General features: G+C 41.0%; 2 protein-coding genes across 5 annotated transcripts in view; one reads left to right on the top strand and one right to left on the bottom strand.

Moving 5' to 3' along the window:
* WDR3 (WD repeat domain 3) overlaps positions 1-6,572 on the bottom strand; it is a 30,767-nt gene extending 24,195 nt beyond the window's left edge. The window contains exons 1-3 of the mRNA XM_008147230.3: positions 6,531-6,572; positions 3,248-3,449; positions 1,990-2,199 (exon numbers count right to left, since the gene is read on the bottom strand). Of these exons, the coding sequence (XP_008145452.2) occupies positions 1,990-2,199; positions 3,248-3,418 (381 nt within the window). The 5' untranslated portion in view covers positions 3,419-3,449; positions 6,531-6,572. The remainder of the gene's footprint in view (positions 1-1,989; positions 2,200-3,247; positions 3,450-6,530) is intronic.
* Positions 6,573-6,721: 149 nt separating this feature from the next.
* The window catches only part of GDAP2 (ganglioside induced differentiation associated protein 2), a 28,709-nt gene continuing 14,587 nt past the window's right edge, over positions 6,722-20,843 (top strand). For 3 of the 4 annotated variants that reach the window (XM_054711604.1, XM_008147229.3, XM_028154176.2), the window contains exons 1-9: positions 6,722-6,870; positions 10,453-10,686; positions 11,869-12,008; positions 12,437-12,590; positions 12,997-13,085; positions 14,926-15,002; positions 17,126-17,285; positions 18,124-18,280; positions 20,166-20,242. In XM_054711604.1, the coding sequence (XP_054567579.1) occupies positions 10,520-10,686; positions 11,869-12,008; positions 12,437-12,590; positions 12,997-13,085; positions 14,926-15,002; positions 17,126-17,285; positions 18,124-18,280; positions 20,166-20,242 (1,021 nt within the window). In that variant the 5' untranslated portion in view covers positions 6,722-6,870; positions 10,453-10,519. Of the gene's footprint in view, positions 6,871-10,416; positions 10,687-11,868; positions 12,009-12,436; positions 12,591-12,996; positions 13,086-14,925; positions 15,003-17,125; positions 17,286-18,123; positions 18,281-20,165; positions 20,243-20,843 lie in introns of those variants that run through there. The other variant, XM_054711603.1, reaches the window with a different exon arrangement.

Here is a 20,843-nt window from a genome sequence, read left to right as displayed (position 1 = left end):
ACACGCTAAAAATGCTGCCTTGCCCTAGCTCTGTGGTCAGCAAACTGCAGCTCGTGAGCCACATGCGGCTCTTTGGCCCCTTGAGAGTGGCTCTTCCACAAAATACCACGGCCTGGGCGAGTCTATTTTGAAGAAGTGGCTGTAGAAGAAGTTTAAGTTTAAAAAATTTGGCTCTCAAAAGAAATTTCAATCGTTGTACTGTTGATATATGGCTCTGTTGACTAATGAGTTTGCCGACCACTGCCTTAGCTGGTTTGGTTCAGTGGATAGTGTCGGCCTGTGGACTTAAGGGTCCTGAGTTCAATTCTAGTTAAGGGCACATGCCCGGGTTGTGGGCTCGATCCCCACTGGAAGATGTGCACGAGGCAGCCCATCAATGATTCTCTCTCATCATTGATGTTTTCTCTCTCTCTCTCTCTCTCTCTCTTCCTTCATCTCTGAAAAAAAAAATGTTGTCTCAATATTTATTTGCCTTGTATTTTCTGAATACCAATGAGAAATTCTGTACATGGTCTGGGGTGATTACTGACCATCTATACCTCTCTCGAACTACCAAGTCATGTCATCTGTCTACCTTTGGGTCTTATTTTTCACTTTATTGTAAGTTATTAAGAGACAAATGATATTAAAGCTTTCTTTTGATATAGAATATATTACATGCTTTCCCCTCGTTTTATTGAGAACAAATTGTTATACATCACTTTGTAAGTTTCAGATGTACAGCAAAATGGTTTGATGTACACATATTGTGAAATGATTACCACAATAGGTTGAGCTAACATCCATCTTCTCATATAGATACCAAAAAAAAAAAAGGAAAAATATTTTCTTCCTGTGATAATTCTTAAGCTTTACTCATAACAGCTTTCCTATATAGTATTAAAAGTACAAATGTTTAAATTTAAGTATTCAAATCTATTGATCTTTTTTCCTTTATAGTTTCTTTGCTGATATGTTTGAAATCTTTTTCCACTTGGCACCAGGTACATATTTACTTATATACCTTCTAGTTGACTTGAAATATCAATCACTCTTTAATATTATAGCATGAGGTAAAGCTTTAACTTAAATCCCCCCCCCCCACATAGTTAGCCAATTGTGTAAGTACCATTTTATAAGTCATCCATTATTTTCTACTCATCAGAAATATCATCTCCAAAATATACTCATTAGGAATAAGAAAGTGGATTTGTTTCTGGAACTCTCATTAAGTTGTAATAATTACCTATTTTGTACTAATACAAGATTAATATGTTTTCAATTATTACTTCATAGTGCATTTTAATATCTGAAACATCCTAAAAAAAAATCTAATCCTGAAAAAAAAAAAAGCCACAAAACAAACTCTCTTTTATTAGTCTTCTTTCCCAAAATTCTAGAGTTTATGATTCATTTGTTTTTTCCATAGATGTTTTTAAATTATTTGATCACGTTCTAACAACAAAACCCATTGGGATACTTATTTAAATTGCTTTTACTATACTAATTAATTAGAAAACACTAATACTGTCTTTCTATTCAAGCACATGGTTTGTGTGTCTATTCAAATCTTCTGTTACTTTCTTTAGTCAAGTTTCATAGTATTTTTCTGTTACTTAATAAACCATTGTAAACGGAATCTTTACATTTTCTAACTTTGAGATATAAGAAAGCTACCAATTTTACTAAACTCAATGGCAAAGATGATCATTCTGTCTCTGCCCTCGTGTACTATTTTGGGTAGCACTTCCACAATGATGTTATATAGCAGTTACCAGGGGCATACTCATTTTGTTCCTATAGCTAATGGGCTCTAATCAAGACTATGACAGAAAACAAAATGAACCTCCCCATTCAGACCCATCCTTCTTGCTCTGTTTCTACCATTTACACTGTTGTGTACACGATGTGCCCATTGTTCATTCAACAATTTTTGTGTACATCCTGCTTAAGCATAGGATTACAGTCCTTTACTAGATCAAAATCAGGGCACCTGATTCCAGGTCTCACCTTGGACCCAGATGCCAGCCTGCCTCCCAGCTGATCATACTTCAAGGAAGTGATGGCTGCTTTGTGTCCATTGAAGGTTACATTTCCTTCCCCACTCAGGAGACTGAAGATTCGAATAGACCCATCCTCATAACCAACAGCTAAGTGCAGCCCATCTGGGGAGGGGCACAAGCAAGTGACTTCTTGTTTAAGCCCCTGAAGGATAAGGATCTGAAATCATAACAATAAAAATAAGAGGAATTAAGCATGTCATCAAGGAAAGAGTGGGAATAATCAAGCACCATAAAATTAAGAGCACCAGAAACTCCAAATCAGTCTTACAGATAATAATGAAACCGGAATCCATCTCAACTTCTTTAATATAGGAATTATTATTAGTGCTGGGAAATGAATCATTCAAGAAAACGCAAAATTATTTTCTTCAAAGCTCTGCATTAGCATAATACATGCAGAAATTTCCCAGGCAATGGCATGAATTACTAAGTTCTTATCCTATGTCATGAAGTGGTTTTCCATAAAGGGCTGTGAACACATCCTTGGCTTAACACAGCCCCATCTTCTAAGAAACCAACCTATGTGGCACCAGAGTGCTATTGCGGTTTATCCCCAAGGGACCCTTCGCAGCAACAAGTATCCAAGTATTAACTTCTTGGAAGTCACACAGTGAGACTCAGGCCGGGCTATTTGGTTCCCTCCCGCGTCCTGCCACCTTGCCTTCGCATCGTCCCTGTCACCTTGTCTTTAGCAGACAAGATCAAAAGGCCTGTGTTTGTTTTGGTAGAAGTGGTAGGCTTATGCGTTTAGAGTTACACAAAATATCAAAGCCTAGTTTAACAACCTGAGCCTCAGCTGAATAAGAAAAAGAGTCAGTCAACACAGCAGAGAACTATTCCTTTTAAATGCCTCAATTTTATAACTGGCTGTGAGGGCAAGTAGAAGAATCTGACAAATAGAGGAGTGGTAAAGCATTATTCCCTACATTCCACACATGTAGGGAATAATGATTACAAATAATTACCTTAAGTATCACTACAAATAGATTCCTAAGAGGTAAGCTCTTTGGTGGTGGTTTCCAGAATTTTGTGTAGAACACGCTAGAACCTGATACCTGGCTATCTAGAACCAAAGAAAAAAGATTTCCCTTCTAGGGGCACACACATACAGAATCTGGGCACGAGAAATCGGAGCTCTCCTGCTTCTGCCTCTCCATCCTCAAATACCCGTATGTCAACACTGACCCAGGTGATTTCTGGCTTACCTTCTCTCCTTTTCTTAAGTCCCAGATGAAAACATGTTCACAGGCTGGTACTGCCACGTAGCGGCCTTTTTCCCCACGAAGTGTCACAAAGACAATATTGCCTTTCTGGCTGCCAATGAGGCCAAAGACTGCGCTGGCAACATAGCGAAGGTACTGCTTGGTGAGCCCCATGTTAGAAGCTCTGAAACCACAGGTGAGGCAGCTGCACAGGCAAACGAAGAAAACTCAGTCCTTTGGGCACGGTGGTTCTACTCGGCTAGCAAACACCAACTGTTTATCACATGGTTAACTTATACAATAATTCATGGCATAAAATACCTGCACATCTTACTTTTTTACTCATTGACGATTCAACATGTAATCAATCCCTCATTCATCAAGTTGCAAACTGTTCACATTGTCATGCCCCTCTCACAAATATCTGATGTATGGCCTCAATGTCGCTAAATTAGCTTCTGTCCATTTCATCACCCTCTTAAGTTTTTACACCGAGACTGAGAGCCTGGGACTGAAAATATTTATCAACGAACATTTATTGTAAACTTACTAATTAGACAGGTACTGCTGTAGATGCTAGCTACAGATCAACAAACTCCCTGACCTCGCAGCACTTACCTTCAGCACAGTGATTCTCAATTCCCTAAGTACCCAGCTCACCTGGGGCTCAGGAGAACAGATTGCAGGGACCCACCACCTCCCCTTCCCAAGGCCTATTTGTGATTCAGTAGGTCTGGGGTGGGGCCCAAGACGTTTCATTTCTAACAAGTTCCCAAGTCCTGCTGCTGCGCTCCTCGTTTTGAGACCTACTGTTCTAGTACAGTCTGGGTCGCCACCTCCTCTTGGCACAGAAAATGGCACAGCAACTTGGCACCCTCTTTTTGAAAGATGCCACAGTTCCCGCACTAAGTCAAATTCACTGAAAACACTGGTTATGGCTAAGAGACAACACGTGAAGGAAGTAACAAGCCAAGCCCACGTGCTCTTGACATGGTAAAGTGAAAAGTAAGCCCCCAAACACCCATGTACTTAAAAAACACAGTAACCACTCACTGGCCCCATTTTTCTTAGCACAGTAACCACCGTAAAACCAGTTAAAAATCAAAGAAAGATAACATTCACGTGGTGATAATGCCCTTAACCTACGCCATTTATCAACCCTTCCCCAATTCATCTTATTCCTTAACTGCAGTTGTTCCTCATGCTAGTCCTTGGCCATCTCCCGATTCTTTCCACAGTGTTTTCCTCGGAGACGTCATAGAGACCGCCTCCGCCGAGGGACTGCCACATCTTTATTTCCAGTCCTGTCCACATCCGGGAATACTGATTAGACATCCCCATTAGAATACCTTGCAGCATCACGTTTAACACGTCTAAAAACATACCTACTTTGCTTCCTGAACCTGTTGTTGTTGTTTTCTGACTTTAAGACACACAAACCTCCTAGCCATTCAGGCTCAAAACCTTGTAGTAACCTTTGGCTCATTAATAAAAAATATTATAGCAGCCAACAGGTGCTTACTATAACAGCTTCACGACTTACGATTGGGGGGAGGGGGGGGAGGGCCTTCCCAATAAACCCACTGTATTACTGTACATCGAAACGCATTTAATACACCCAACCTACAGAGCATCACAGCTCAGCTTATATGTGGGCACAATCATCTAACACTGTGGTCGGCAAACTGCGGCTCGCGAGCCACATGCGGCTCTTTGGCCCCTTGAGTGTGGCTCTTCCACAAAATACCGCGGCCTGGGTGACTCTATTTTGAAGAAGTGGCGTTAGAAGAAGTTTAAGTTTAAAAAATTTGGCTCTCAAAAGAAATTTCAATCGTTGTACTATTGATATTCGGCTCTGTTGACTAATGAGTTTGCCGACCACTGATCTAACATGACCCATCTAATGGAGAGTATCAGCTGTTTGCTCTTGTGATCGGTGGCTGACGGGGAGCTGGGGCTCACTGCCCAGCTCACGGAAGAGCATCCTACGGCATAGAGTGGGTCTGGGAAAAGATCAACATTCAAAGTGCAGTTTGCATGGAATGCATACCCCCCTTTCCCACTACCGTGAAGTAGAAAAATCCTAAGTCGGGACCATCTGTGTATGTTGACTAGCTATGTATCTAACGGAAGAAACGTATCCATTTCTCTAGTAACAAACAGCAATTGAGTCACTTAAGTAGGTTAATATACGTAAAGCACTTAGAGCACCTCGCATGTTGTAAATATCAATGTAAAAAAGTTCTTCACCATAACCTTAACCAGGCAGGTACTGCTGTTATTTTCCATTTCACAGGCCAGGAAACCGGGCGGAGATGGCAAACGGCTGGCCCCCAGACACTGAGCACGTTTCACATGCCAGAGGCAGATTCCCAGCCAGGCTAACGCCAACATTTGTTAACCGCCAAGCTTCTCGGGGCCCCCGCCCGCGTTGGTGGGAAACTCCCACCTCGCCGACTGTCTCAGAGGGAGCACCCTTCCCCCCTCTCCCCCCACTACGTCCGCTTCCAGCCTTTTCATCACTAAGCTCCGGCACCAGTTCCCCACCTAGCACCGCCGCCTGCATTTTTAGGAAAGTCTTTTCACTTAAAAGTCGTAATAATACTACCAGCCTAATCTTTTCACACGCGCTGCCCTGCCCCCAAATGCCCTGCAAAGACGAAATGGTGTGCCGTTCCCAACAAGAACTCATCCTATCTGTCCCTCCTCACGGCTCACGGAAGCTCGCTCAGGCCGGGCTATTGGGTTCCCTCCGCGCGTCCTGCCACCTTGCCTTCGCACCGTCCCTGTCACCTACACCCCCAAGCATTCCCCCCTCTGCCTATCTGAATCGGCGCCATTCTCACGGCCTTCTCCGCAGCCTCCATGCTTCACCGTCTTCCACACAATCAGGCATCATCACCGGCCTCACCGCCTGACCTTCCTCGGCGCCCCGACCGCCCCTGCTTCCTGAGCCACCGCGCGGTCCTCCCGCGCCCCCAACACGTTGCCGCCATGCTGCTCGGAAGGGCTGGGACGTCCCTAAACTGAGCCTTCGGTCTGGAGGGGGTGAGAGGGGTTCGCGCACCGACCACGCCGCCGGAGCGACCTCGGGCGAGCCGGTCCACGCGCCGACCCCGGGCGTCCGCGCGCGGCCTCCGCCACGGCGGTGGGGCGCTCCACCGCCCAGGTGTCCCCTCCACCCCAGCGACCGACCCCAACCCCCTCTCCCCTCGTCTGCTGCTGGCAGCCACGAAGGCCTCAGCCAGGAAACGAAGCTGAGGAGCGGAGCGCCCCGAGTCCTCACCTCAGCAGCCGGAGTCCTCACCTCAGCTCCCACGAGGCTCCGGGCGCTCGGGACCCGCCCCTTCCGGTCCTCGCCCCCACTCTCTTCCATCCGACGTTTTCTAGGCCTCTCCAGGCGGAAATGACGTAAGACCCGGGCTCTGATTGGTGAGCACCGGCCGGGAACGGAAGTCGGTGTTTCGCAGCCCGGAGCCTCTGCAGCTGGTCCCTCCGGCTTCCAGGGACTTGGATCGCCTTACCCTTCCAGCTCCTGGAAGAGTGGTCCGGGGTGCCGATCGGCGGCTTTCTATGAGGAGTTTAACCCGCCCCGCCTGCCGCCCGGATGGGACCGCGGGAGTGAGGTGAAAGGGGGTGGGCAGAGGCCGGGAGGGGAGGCGGGGCGGAGCGGGCCGGGGGCGCGGTGGGGACGCGGTGGGGGCGCGCAGGACTCACCCCGGCTGGGTGTGCGGGCAGAGGGTCAGTTCTGTGGGTTCTCTGGAAGAAGGATCCTTCCCCGCTGCTGGGTTTCTCTTTCCCGATGCGCCGTCGGGGACGGCTTATCCAGGAGGAGAGAAGGTAGGCAGACCCGGGCGCAGGGATCGTGATGCTGTGGTCACGGGGGAGGCGCGTGCCCTGGGTGCGGGACCAATAGGGCGCGGGAGCCCTGCGGGTGATAGCCCCAGAATGGGATCTATACGTTGCCCCGGCGGACTGGGCGGTCCGTGCCGAATTGTCTGGATCCCCGCCGTCCCCGGAGTGACATTGGTCCGGCTTTGTGTTTCCGCTCCCTGGCCGCTTGAGGGGGAAGTGACCAGAGCTGACTCCCCCTCGCTGGGTCACTGAGGCTTCGGTGCTCTTGCAGTTCTATTCGCCTGTATAGTTGGGCTTCCTAGAAATGTTCAGAAATGAGTCCTGATGTCTATAGTTGTGGACAATGAAAGCTAACCTATGCTTCAGTAGAAAACTTCGTAGGCTACCTGCTATCTAGATCACACCCCTTGGATTATCTGATTATAAGAAAGCTGTTTTACAACTGTAGCTAACTAATCTCAAATTTAATAAAAATTGGTGTAAGAGCAGCTGTGACTGAGTGCTAAGGTTATGCATCTTATAAAGTTCCCAATATATACACCATACAAGAGTATAACCCTAACTTCTTATTTAAATTTAAAATTGCTCAAAGTATTAATACTTACAATTGAAGATAGTAAAGTTCTTTTAATGTGGTACTACTAACTCGCCATTCCAGCATGTGCTTTGGATGTTTTTGAATGATGGTGTTGAATTTGACCTGTGCCATTGACACGTTTTAGAAATATTTTTGTTATACTCTATTTATTGTTGACATATTGACTGCTTGTTTTCCATGTAAGTAATTTTTTTGAGGAAAAAAGTCATTCTTTCCATTTGCATAGAATGACTTAAATATAATAGATTTGATGTTGGGATACAGGTATTGTGCACAAATATCTAGTGTACCCTGAATAAATATTGAAATACAAAGACGTAAAGAATGGTAAGCCTGTAATTTATGCAAAGACAGTGAAAATGAACTGGTCGAAATGGGAGGTCAAGCGCAGCTGGTGTGGCTCAGTTGGTTGAGCACCGTCCCCATGCGTTTGGGGCACAGGCCATGCAGGGTTGGGGGCTCCATCCCAGTAGAGGGCGTGCAGGAGGCAGCCGATTGATGTTCCCTCTCATCGATGTTTCTATGGCTCCCTCTCCCTTCCTCTCTGAAATCAATAAAAACATTTTTTAAAGGGAGATCAAAAGCAAGGACCAGCTCTCTTTGTAATTTCATCTAGGCCTACCTAATCAGTGTAAGCATTTTGAAGAATAAGTACACAGATATAAATGGAAAATGATTCTGTTTTCTTTTTATCCAGACAACAATCCGGTTGTTTTGAGACAGTGATCCAAGGAGTTCTGCTTAATTCTATAGAGAGGAAGAGAGAGGGATAGAGAGTTAGAAACATCAATGATAGAGAATCATCGATCAGCTGCCTCTTGCACACCCCCTACTGGGGATGTGCCCGCAACCAAGGTACCAGCCCTTGACCGGAATCGAATCCGGGACCCTCTATCCACTGAGCCAAACCGGCTTCGGCTCTGCTTAATTCTATTGTCTTTTTTTTTTTTTATTGATGTTTTTAATAGAGAGGAAGTAGGAGAAAGAGAGACATCAATTTTGTTGTTCCATTTACTTATGCATTCATTGGTTGATTCTTGTATGTGCACTGACCGGGGATTGAGCCCATCCTCTCTCCTTACCTGGGCCCTCTGTTTGCATTCTTCCCATCACTAGGATTCTTAATCTGAGTCTGGGAACCCTCTCACAATTATTTGGAAATCTGTGCTTGTATGAGCTTATGTGCTCACATTTTGGGTGATGAAAGGGTCTTTATCACTCATGTGATTTTCAAAGGGGTCTGTGACCCCAAGAATGTTAAAAATTATTGCTCCTTAAGGATAAGGAATCAGATTTTCCTGCCTACCTTGGATTTGGGGCTCCATTTACATTGTTGGGGAGGAGGAGATTTAAATTTCTTTTTGGTTAGAAAGTAAATTTCTGTTTAGAGATGGAGCTGAAAAAGAATTTACCCTTTGTTAAATGCCATGGAACTGCCCTTAAATGCCATTAAACTCTGCCCTACAGTAAGCACTCTGACTGTTACTTAATTACTCATTTAACATCCAGTAGCTTGTGGGTCACAATGACTTAAGATCTGGGAAGAAGGGCTAACAAGATGAGGTTGGAGATAAAGGAGACCCCCGAGTGTGTACTGTCAAAGAAGATAGTAGAGTTTCAGGAAGGAAATAATCAATAGTAAATGTAGCTAAAAGTTGATCAGCTCTTGGATTCCACATTTGGGGAGTTATTGCTGACTTTGAAAGGGCAGTTTTAGCATTGTTGGAGAGATGGAAGCAAAAGTGCAGTACGTTGCATAAAGAGAAGAATAGGAAGTAGAGCTGCAAAACAGATTACTTTTAAAAAGTTAAGCAGTTAAAAGAGTTTCCATTTCCGAAGGAGAAATGGGGTAGGGACATTTTTTGGGAATAGGCAGACTGAGGAGAAGGAGATCAAGATGTTGTGAAAGAGAATTGAGGATACTGCATTCTCTCAAAGAACGAGTCAAGTGGAAAGTGAGTGTAGTCTCCATTTGTCCTCTCTTCAGCTTGTGCAGTTCAGGTCTGAATACTTGTGAACAGATCAATAGAACTTGTGGTGCCTCCAGTTTCAAAGGCCGATTCAATTGCTTAAGTACAATCTTGTAGATAAAATTAGTTTATTTCAAAATGATTTCAAGGAGTATTTAGTAGCAAATAAAAATAATCTTCTCAAGAAGTTTTATCCTGGTATTGAGAGAATAGACAGTTAGGCATGAGCAGAGCAGGAATGTAGGCCTTTAAACTTCATGCTTTCTCCATCTCCTTCTCTACTTAGTTTAAACCTTTGTTATCTCTTACTGCTTGATTGACGTAAACTCCCTGCTTCTCAATCTGTATTTCCGCCACATTATCATTAGACTGAACTCTTTAAATTGTACATATTACTTATCTTTGTATCTCTTGCAGCACCTAGCACTCTCCTCCTCCCCCTGCCTCCCCCCTTTAGCAGACACTTGGTGAGTGTTGAATGAATATTCCCATGTTTCTGGAAAGAAGAATTGGTGGTCCCTGTGATTATTTTAGTGGCTGTAATTCTCTGAAAAGAATTTGTGCTTAAATAATCCCTCTTCCTATTTTAGAAAAGCTGGAAAAATTAGAGGAAAAAAACTTAGCGATCCTTTGTTGTACATTGATTTTTATGGACTGTTTAAGTGACTATAATAATACAATATACTGTTAGAGCACTTCACAGTAGTGTTTTGTTATTTGCTCTAATAGAAGTAAAGTAGTATCTGTGCTTCTCTATTAAAACATTGGTTTCTTTTTCTCTTAAGCTAAAGTCTCCAGTGAATATTGAGTTGCTGAGGAATCTGGGAAAAGACGAGCTGAAGTTCCCATTCCATGGATCCCTTGGGTGCACCTTCCCAGTTTGTGGATGTGGATACACTGCCAAGCTGGGGTGACTCTTGTGAAGATGAATTAAATGCTTCTGATACTGCAACCGAAACAGACACCATTAGATCACCTTTTCTTTTTAACAAGACTATCAATGGAAAAGTGATTCTTTGGTAATTCTTTGGTTAAATCATATCACGATATGATAATACATTCTCAGAACTTCATCCTAATTTCTTTTTTCTCAGAGTTTCTTCTAAACTTTTTTGTAAGCCCTAGCATTGTTGAAATGTTGCTTTGCATAGACATATGTGCCTCTATTAAGGTATGATTGACATACGATAAACTGCACACATTTTAAGTGTACAATCTGGTAAATTTTGACATATGTATACACCCATGAACCCATCACCACAATCAAGGTAGTGAATATATGTATCCCTCCCACCAAATATTTTTTGTGTCCCTTTGAAATCCCTTTCTCCTGTCCTTCCCTGCCTCCACGTCCCCAAGCAACCATTGACCATTCTGTCAATATAGATTGGTTTGCATTTTCTAGAGTTTTACTACTTTTTAGTCTGGCCTCTTTCATTCAGCATGATTATTTGAAAGTTCATCTATCTTGTTGAATGAATTAGTAGTAATACATTATTTCTTATAAAAAGCTTTATCGAGATACAATACGCCAATTTAGATTATACGAGCCAGTGGTTTTTAGTATATCACAAAGTTGTATAATCATCACCACTGTCAATTTTAGAACATTTTCATTGACCCAAAGTTTTATACTCATCAGCAGTCACTACCCACTTCCCTTTTCTCTGCCCCCCACCCCCCAAATACATACACATTCTCTCAATTCTAGGCAACCACTAACATACTTTTTCTCTCTATAGCTTTACCTATTCTGGACATTTAATATACATTGAATCAATTGTGACTTAGTGTAATGTTTTTAAGCTTCATCCATGTTGTAGTATGAATCAGTACTTCATTACTTTTTATGGCCAAATAATACCCCATTGTATGGATACACCACATTTAGTTTATCAATTTATTAGTGGATGGACAGTTCAGTTGTTTTCACATTTGGGGTATTATAAATAATACTGCTGTGTCTAAACTCTTTAAACCAACCACTTCTGCACTATGAGCATTTTGTTACAATGAAACAAATGTGAAGGAAGCAAAGGACTAACATGGTTTTATTTTAGACTTGTAGGAATTGCTTTAAATATCTATCTAGGATGCCAGATTAGTCTTTCTGAGAGTAGAATGTTTTGCAAGAATTAGAAACTAGCTTTCTTATCTCCCTCCTCATCCCCACACTTGCTCTTTATTTATTGTTTGCTCAGGAAAGGAGATGTGGCATTGCTGAACTGTACAGCCATTGTGAATACCAGCAATGAAAACCTCACCGATAAGAATCCTGTGTCAGAAAGTATCTTCATGCTGGCAGGGCCTGATTTGAAGGAGGAGCTCCAGAAACTTAAAGGTGAGTGGATTTTCTTAAGGACTTATTGCTTAGGAAGAGGCTCGGCAGGAGCATGGTGGAGTCTGGAATTGAATGAAAGCAGTCGAATCCAGCACTGCCTTTCAGTACCACCCCCTTTCTTCACATCGGTTGCCCCATTTCCGCACACAGTTAGGTTCCTCTGAGTTGCTAAATCAGTTACTTCTAGGTCATTGACTGTCTACCTTCCAAAATTTTGATGCTTATTTGCTTCGTGTTCTCTCCCATTCTTTTCATCTCTGTTTTCATACCTATTGTATTGCTCACTGTCATTTTGGGAACAGGTAAATGTGTTTAACTCATATTTTTAGCTGAAATTTCTCAGTGTTCTTATATTGTCTCTGTTTCATGCATTGTTTAGTTGTTTTCTTTCTAACACCACCATGACATATATGCTCCGTTGCTCCCAGGGTGCCGGACAGGTGAAGCCAAATTGACAAAAGGATTTCATCTAGCGGCCCGGTTCATCATTCACACGGTGGGACCCAAGTACAAGAGCCGCTACCGCACAGCAGCTGAGAGCTCCCTGTACAGCTGCTACCGGAACGTCCTTCAGCTGGCCAAGTACGGCTTCTCGCTCCCTGGCCATAGCAGGCCATACATTGCTAAAGGCCCTGGTTTTACAAGGAAGCCTAGCTCTGGAAGTCAGAATTTGAGGGATTTAGATAATTTCAGAGGACCCTGAAAATAGAGCCCATTGTCTTCTCAAACTTAGCAGTAAAAGGAATGGCTTTGGTGACTTGAGAATGTAACTTGTTCTCATTTTACTCAGTCTTTATGTGGAATATATTTCCCCCAAATGGTGCAATTAAGTTATAAGTTAATATAATTCTTAAATACTGCAATTGCGTTAACTACTATGGTAGATTTGTTGAAGGGACAGGGAAGGAGAAGTTAAACAGCATTTTAAAATTAGTTGTGGATTGTCAATGTTTGTAGTGTAATTTTTGTGTTTTCTGTTGGGTTGCAGAGAGCAGTCAATGTCTTCTGTTGGATTCTGTGTCATCAATTCTGCAAAACGAGGTTATCCTTTAGAGGATGCCACACACATAGCCCTTCGTAAGTAATATTGGAGATGCTGTGCATAAATTGGCTTAGCACTTCATACATGGGATTGGAGGCGCTGGACATAAATTGAATCTTAAAAATTTGATATCACTAGTGAAATAATTATAGCCAAAGAAGAGGTGTTAACAGACCATGGCACCTGGAGGGACGCTTGTATTGATAAAGTGTAAAGGTCTCAATTTACTTTCTCATGTTGATATTTTTATCCATTTGAATGGAAGATATGCCTATTAAAATGAGACCAAGCTAAGAAGTATGGCCAGTACATTGGGAATTTGAATCCTAATTCAGAATAATCTTAATGGGCTGCAGCAGTAAAATCAAAACAGATTTTATAATATCAGATTCACGTAGCACTTTGCAGTTTAAACCACAGCATCTTTCAGATGCGCCATTTGTATATATACAACCCTGATGTTCGGTTTAAAAAAAGACTGTGCTCAACCATTAGGAGCCAGAACGTCACTTAAGTAATATACTCGTAAAAATAGCTTGAGAGGGCTCGTGATCTCCCTGTATTATATGCAGGTTCATTCCACATCTAGAGTTTTGTATGTAGTTATGCATTTCACATGTCATGAGACACGGACAAGCTGGAGGGCAGATGGTTTGAAACATTATTGTATTGCTCCTAAAGAAGAGCATGCTTTTACCATCTATGGGGCCCATCTTGAGGTGCTGAGGAGTCTCATTGTGGACTTATTCTATACCAAGTCCTTAGAGTAACGGTTCTTAACCTCTTTGGGAGTCATAAACTACCTTAGGCATCTGATGAAAGAGAGCTGGGACCCTTACCCTAGAGGAATGTACATGCATATGGAATTTACATGCTCTCTCAGGAAGTTCACCAGTCCTTGTAAGGATTATAGATAAAATCTCCAATAGTAGAATGCAGGTATGAGACAGTAGCAAGGGAGGAGATGAGGTTCCATTTGAGATAAGACTGATGGTAATAGAAAGGTGTTTTAAGTGAACTTTTTGTCACTGGGATGTTCATACAGAAGCCAAACGACCATCTATTGCAGATATTTCTCATTTGGGAGGGAAAATATACTAGATGATCTTTAAGGCCCGTTTCTATTTCTAGAATTTAAAGATGAGAAGCTAGTTGTCTTTTTGTTATCAAGTTGTAGTAGTTCTTTATACATTCAGCCCCCATCGGCCCCAATCAGGACTGGGCAAGATGGCCCTATTGGCCCCGATCTCTAGCCAGGCCAAAAGACCCCACCCATGCACAAATTTGTGCACAGGGCCTCTAGTATAGAATAAAAGTTGACTTTCTTGTCTTAATCCTGTACCTGCAACCAGGTCCCTGCTCCCTGTGTGTATATAGATATATGATTTATTAACTGGAGAATGACATTTCTTATCTATTGTCTTATGATCTTTGGAATTAACAATTATTTCATACATGTTTTATAAGTTAATAAATACATCTGATGTATTATTAAACAAAAAATAAATATGAGGAGCTAAAAGTCTTATAGCCACCAAAAAATTACAAAGATATTAGCAAATATAGAATTTAGGGCAAGGGCTTGGCCTCAGTCTTAAGTAGTCTTCTTTAATAATTAGCTACTTTAAAAACTAAGCTCCTTACTGCTCAAGGATTTCATAGTAAATTTATATATTTGTAGATAGAGTATTATTTATATATATTATATTAGACTAAACTTCTTGAGGAGCAGAGGTCTTATCTTTTCATTGAGCAGAGACCTGAATGAAATGATTAGTGATCCATTACAAAAATAAAACTTTGAAGAGTTTGATTTTTCTTCATGTGGAAGTAATTTCTTTTTTTAAAAAATAATCTTTCTTTTTTTTTCCTTAGGCACTGTAAGGAGATTTCTAGAGATTCATGGGGAGACCATTGAAAAAGTAGTATTTGCTGTCTCTGAACTTGAAGAGGTATTTTGCTAATTATGTTGCATTGTTCAAATCTTACAGACCAATATCTCTTATGAATAGAGATGCACAAATCTTTAACAAATTACTAGCAAACTGAATCCAGCAACATATAAAAGGGTTACCAAATGGGATTTATCTCAGGAATGTAAGGTTGGCTCAATATACAAAAATCAATCAATGTAATGCACCATAGTAATAGAATAATGGATAGAATAATAATAGAATCAAAGATAAAACCACATGATCATCTCAGTAGATACAGAAATTGGACAAAAATCTAACAGCCTTTCATGATAAAAGCACTCAACAAACTGGGAATAGAAGGTAACTTCCTTAACCTGGTAAAGGGCATCAGTGAAAGACCTGTTGGTGATTAGATGTGACATTGTAGGTTCATCAGTTATAAAAATATAGTACTCTGGTGGCTGTGCATGTGTTGGGACAGGGGGGATATAGAAATCTCTGTACCTTCTCAGTTTTGTTTTGAACCTTAAATTGCTTTTTTAAAAAGTCTTTTTTTTTTTTTAATGGGCAGAAGTTTTAAATAGGCATTACTTTAGAAAAGATATACAGATGACCAATAAGCACATGAAAAGATGCTCCACAACATTTGTCATTAGGAAAATGCAAATAAAAAACACTTTTCACTCACTAGTATGGCTATATTTGCATAGATAATAACAAGTGTTGGTGAGGACATAGAGCAATCCAAACCTCCATACATATCTAGTGAGAATGTAAAATTGCACAGCTGCTTTGGAAAACAGTGGCATTTCCACAAAAAGTTGAACAGAAATTTCAGTCTTAGGTAAAGACAAAAGAAAATTGAAAACATTTGTCCAGACAAACACTGTACATGAAATATTTATGTCAACACTATTCATAACAGCCCAAAAGTGGGAACAACCAAATGTGATGAGTTGACAAATGTGAATGTACATTCAATGGAATATTAAGCTATAAGAAGGAGTGAAGTACTGATACAGGCTACCATGGGGGTGAACCTTGAGACTGTTACACTAAGTGAAAGAAGCCAGACACAAAAGCCCACAGACTATTCCATTTTTATGAAATGTCCAGAATAGGCAAATCCATACAGACAGAGAGTGGATTAGTGGTTGCCAGTGTTAGGGAGGGAGGAATGAGGATGACCTAGCTAATGAGTTTAGGTTTTCTTTTTAGGATAATGAAAATATTCTGGAATTAGATAATGGTGATGGTTCTACAACTTTGTGAATATACTAAAACCCATGGAAGTATAATACTTTAAAAGGGTGAATTTTATAGTATGTGAATTCTATCTCAGCTTTTTTAAAAGGCTATAAAAATGGTGTTACTTCTTATGTGTCTACTTTATACATGAAAGATGATGCAAGATTACAGGTGAACAATAAGAAAACTGACATGACTTGAATGATTTCATTGTTTTTCTAAGCAATTCTATCATTCTTTGTTTTTTTATACTATTTTAGTTGTTTTGTTTTTTAGTATAGTTGGGAATAATTAATGGTTAATGATAAAATAATTTCTAGGATGATGAAAAAGATACAGGAAAAATAAGAGCACTAAATGCCTATAATGTATCATGGATTTATAAATGAGTCAAATGAACCAACTCATATGAAATTATAAAATGGAATGAGTTTCATTCTAATTTTTAAAAAAAATTTTCCTTTGTTCTTTGGGAAACCTCTAAAGAAGAATAAAAGTCTTGAAATAGCAATTCTCCATAATGAGTATTAAGAAAAATACTCAAAAATTAAACCAGGCCAGTGGACCATGATGGCTCACTGAGGATTGTGAAGGAGCATCTGAGATGAATCTTGAAAGACATGTGGTTAGAAAGGCGAAGGGTGGGGAGGGGACAGGAGTGGCAGGACCTACACATTCCAGGCTCGGTCACGGGGAATTGCCAGAATGGGAGTCGTGTTTAACCAGCTACTGATGTCCTGATCTTTCACACAAAACCGAAGGAGGTCCCAGACAGCATCTGCTGAGCTTCGAGCAGGGAGGTCTTCCTCCCTGATGGAGGCTCTCTTCAGTGTCTGAGCAGCACTAAGCACTGAGGTGCCTGCTTCATTACTTCGTGATTTGTCACAGAACGTCTTGCTTTTCCGACACAGGCTACTTACCAAAAGCTGCTCCCTCTGTACTTCCCAAGGTCATTAAAGGAGGAGGGTCGGTCATTGCCGTACCTGCCTGCAGATATTGGAAATGCAGAAGGGGAGCCTGTGGTACCTGAAAGGCAGATTCGAATAAGTGAGAAACCTGGTGCCCCGGAAGGTGAGTTCTGCCTTTCTAACCTCCCTCTCAAGGAAGTGAAGGGATTGATCACAGAAGTGGGGAGTAGTATGTGTCTGTTAGTGTGACACTGAGATCAAGACCCACTTAGAGGTTTTTAAGAGTCTTATTCTTTTTTAAAAAATATATATATTTTATTGATTTTTTACAGAGAGCAAAGGAGAGGGATAGAGAGTTAGAAACATCGATGAGAGAGAAACATCGATCAGTTGCCTCCTGCACACCTCCTACTGGGGATGTGCCCGCAACCAAGGTACATGCCCTTGACCAGAATCGAACTTGGGACCTTTCAGTCCGCAGGCTGATGCTCTATCCACTGAGCAAAACCAGTTAGGGCAAGAGTCTTATTCTTGTTAAGATTTACTCTCTAAATAAAATAAACATTTTAAATACACCCACGTGCATATGTCAGGTCTGTGTTAGGCAATAGAAATTCAGAGGTGAGTATAACAACATTCTTACCCTCAATGAAGTTGATACAGGACCCTGTTGAGACAGTAGTCACGTACATTATCATCTAAAACGTTCAACAGCTTCAACAAGGTCTTCTAAAACCATACCTAGCATCTTCCTTCCTTGGTGACCTGACCAATCAGGTGCTCCCTCCTTAAACAGCTCTGGATAATGACCCCAAACATTTGTTGCTGTCCTTTATTATTTCAAATCTTCAGATGCCTAAATCGGATTTCATTTTCATTCTCAAAATATACCCTTAAGTCTATTCTTTTGAGTTAGCTCATAGTCATCCCTGTTGGGCATTCACAGTCTGTTTGGAGCATTTATTGTCCTCAGCTCTCTATTGCTGGTATTTGTGTTACAGATGACCAAGAAGAGGAGGAAGAAGGCTTGGGAGCTGACCTCTCTTTCATTGGCTCTCATGCTTTTGCCCGAATGGAAGGAGATATTGATAAGCAGAGAAGACTGATCCTTCAGGGACAGTTATCAGAGGCAGCCCTACAGAAGCAGCATCAGAGAAAGTAAGGCAAACCCCTCTGGCCTGAAAGACACATACGGACTGAGAAGGAAGAAAGGGACTTCCATCTGCTAACTGATCCATGTGTAATACATTCCAGTTTATTCCTCATGACAGTCCCGTGAGGATAATATTGTCCCTGTTTTGTGGTACAGAAATTCAAAGTTAATTTATCAGCGGCCACAGTTAGCCTGTGTTGAAGCCAGTGTTGAGATGCATGTCTGACTTCAGAGTTCCTGCTCTTTCTATGATAATTGTGGTGCTGCTGGGTGAGGTTCTGTTGTAAAAGTGGAAACTAGGGGACGGGAAGGGCAGACTTACAAAGTTTTCACCCGGCTTGACTATGTTTATAATTAAAACATAATCTACAGTTTTATTACATTTAAAAGGCTTTATTTCTCCTCGATTTATCCTCAGGACCTTATAAAGGCATTTCATTTCTTTCAGGTTTTTTTTGTGTGTTTTTTTTAAGCAATTCTGAAAAAGTCCTCTTTGAAACAAAGAAAAGTAGCTTTTGTACTTCTGGGTAAGCTTTTCCAAGGATTGATAGTTCTTGGAAAGCTAGCTGCTTAAAAAAAAAAAAAAAAGTTAAAGGAAAGAAAAAAGTCATAAACTATACATGGTTAATATCATCCATTACTTTATAGGGTTGGCTGAGGGGATGACAGCTCATATGGTTGTGAACATTAAATAACATGATGTTATGAGCTTAGCACAGCACCTGATACTTAGCAGGCTCTTAAAACTGGTCACTGCTATTCTCCTCAACACTGAGCAGATCGTGGTCTAGTTTACCTTTGCGCTTTGCTACTTGGCATCCCTTTGGACTGGAATACTCTCATCCTTCAATTCCTGCCCATTCTCCAGGTGTCAGCCCCGGAGGGACTGTTTCTGGAAACATACCTCGCTGGAGATAAGTTGGAATAGATGGAACAGAGTCTGGAGTAGATGCTGCCTCCTATATGCTTTTGCAGACTAATTAACCAAAGCCTAGCATAGCATTTATCCACTATAGTGAATGATGTGTGGTTGTTGTCATTCTCCATCTGTAAAGTGGGAGTTGGACTAGGTGATCTCTGGAGTCCCTTAGAGTTAGAATTTCGTGTCTCCTGAGTTCCTGGTCTTCACTTTATTCTGGTTTAATTTATATAAACAAAAGCACAGTAGCCACTAGGGGTCACCAATAAACAGCCTTTTCCAATCAGGTGGTATTTTCAGTGACTTCTAGGCCATGTGTAAGAATCATCTGGCTAACAGTTTTCTTTGCATATCCTCTTAGCCAATGCCAAACTGTGGTCCCTGGGATCTGGTATAGGGGGCATAGTACAACTACTGTGCTTAACCAATCATTAAAGAAGCCAGGACTTCACAGATAAAGTTACCTAGTTCCTTTGTGGTCCCACATAACATAACATGTACAACACACCCATTTTTCTTCTGCAAAGTAAACTGGAGGGCACTGACAGTGTCTTTTCACTATAGTATTCTCAATCCCTATCATAGAGCAAATCTTTGTCAAATGAATGAACATCTATTTTGTAGAACTGCTATTGCTTTAGGCTTTCTCTTTGCTTTTATTTATTTTTTTTGCAAAGGAGAGTAATCGTATTTAAAAACAGTGTTAGTTTGAGACTTGGTATCTGAACCAATAATGTGAATAGTTTTCATTTGATCATAAAGGGTTTCTTAAATATGTATGAACACCTTTTCTCAGTAACTCGTTTGTGCTTATTTTATCAATAATACACAGTAGAGATTCCACATAGTATAAAGGCAACCCTTAACTCCTTCCTCATTATAATAAAACAGGGCAAGATAAAAACAGGTCCCAACTGTTGAATTTAATTTACAAAGGTTTATTATAATGATTGTGTCTTTTATTTCTCTAGTTATAATCGCTGGTTATGTCAAGCAAGATCTGAGGACCTATCGGATATTGCTTCTCTAAAAGCCTTATACCAAACAGGTGAGCTTCAGGATATGGCAATTTATTCTGTTACTAATTAAGGACCCTACTTGGCATGCTGTTCGAGACTTCATTTTTCTCTGCTGTTGTCCATTTTATATGAATAAAGAGTTTTTGTACCAATGAAGATGGAACCTATGAAAATTTCAACTGGTAGTTGTATATTGGCCAACTTCATTTCTTCTTAATGTCCTGATTACACATTTTCCTGCTTTTAAAAGTACCATATACTTGCTATACAAAATTCAAACCATATATATATATATATATATATATATATATATATATATATATATATATATGGCTCTGCGCATGGGAGTAGCTCTCCACAGCACTGTAGCTCACTGCCCTGCCCTCCTGCTGATCAGTCATTACCATCACAGCGTAACAACCATTTGCATATTACCACTTTATTATACAGGATAATGGAGACAGTGAAAGTTCTCAGACTCCCATTCTTTCTCCATTGTATTTTTTTCAGACGATACTTGAGTTCCATTTTGTTTTCCCAGATTACTGATGTTTTTAAAAGTTATAAGTTTAAACAAAAAGCTATATTTGAAAAGATCTTTGCCTACAACCTTAACCTTTGACTGTCCTT

This window comes from Eptesicus fuscus, chromosome 22 (genome assembly GCF_027574615.1).
Source record: "Eptesicus fuscus isolate TK198812 chromosome 22, DD_ASM_mEF_20220401, whole genome shotgun sequence".
Taxonomy (NCBI): domain Eukaryota; kingdom Metazoa; phylum Chordata; class Mammalia; order Chiroptera; family Vespertilionidae; genus Eptesicus; species Eptesicus fuscus.
Note: the sequence above shows the minus strand (reverse complement) of the source record. Positions and strands in the feature narration are given on the sequence as shown.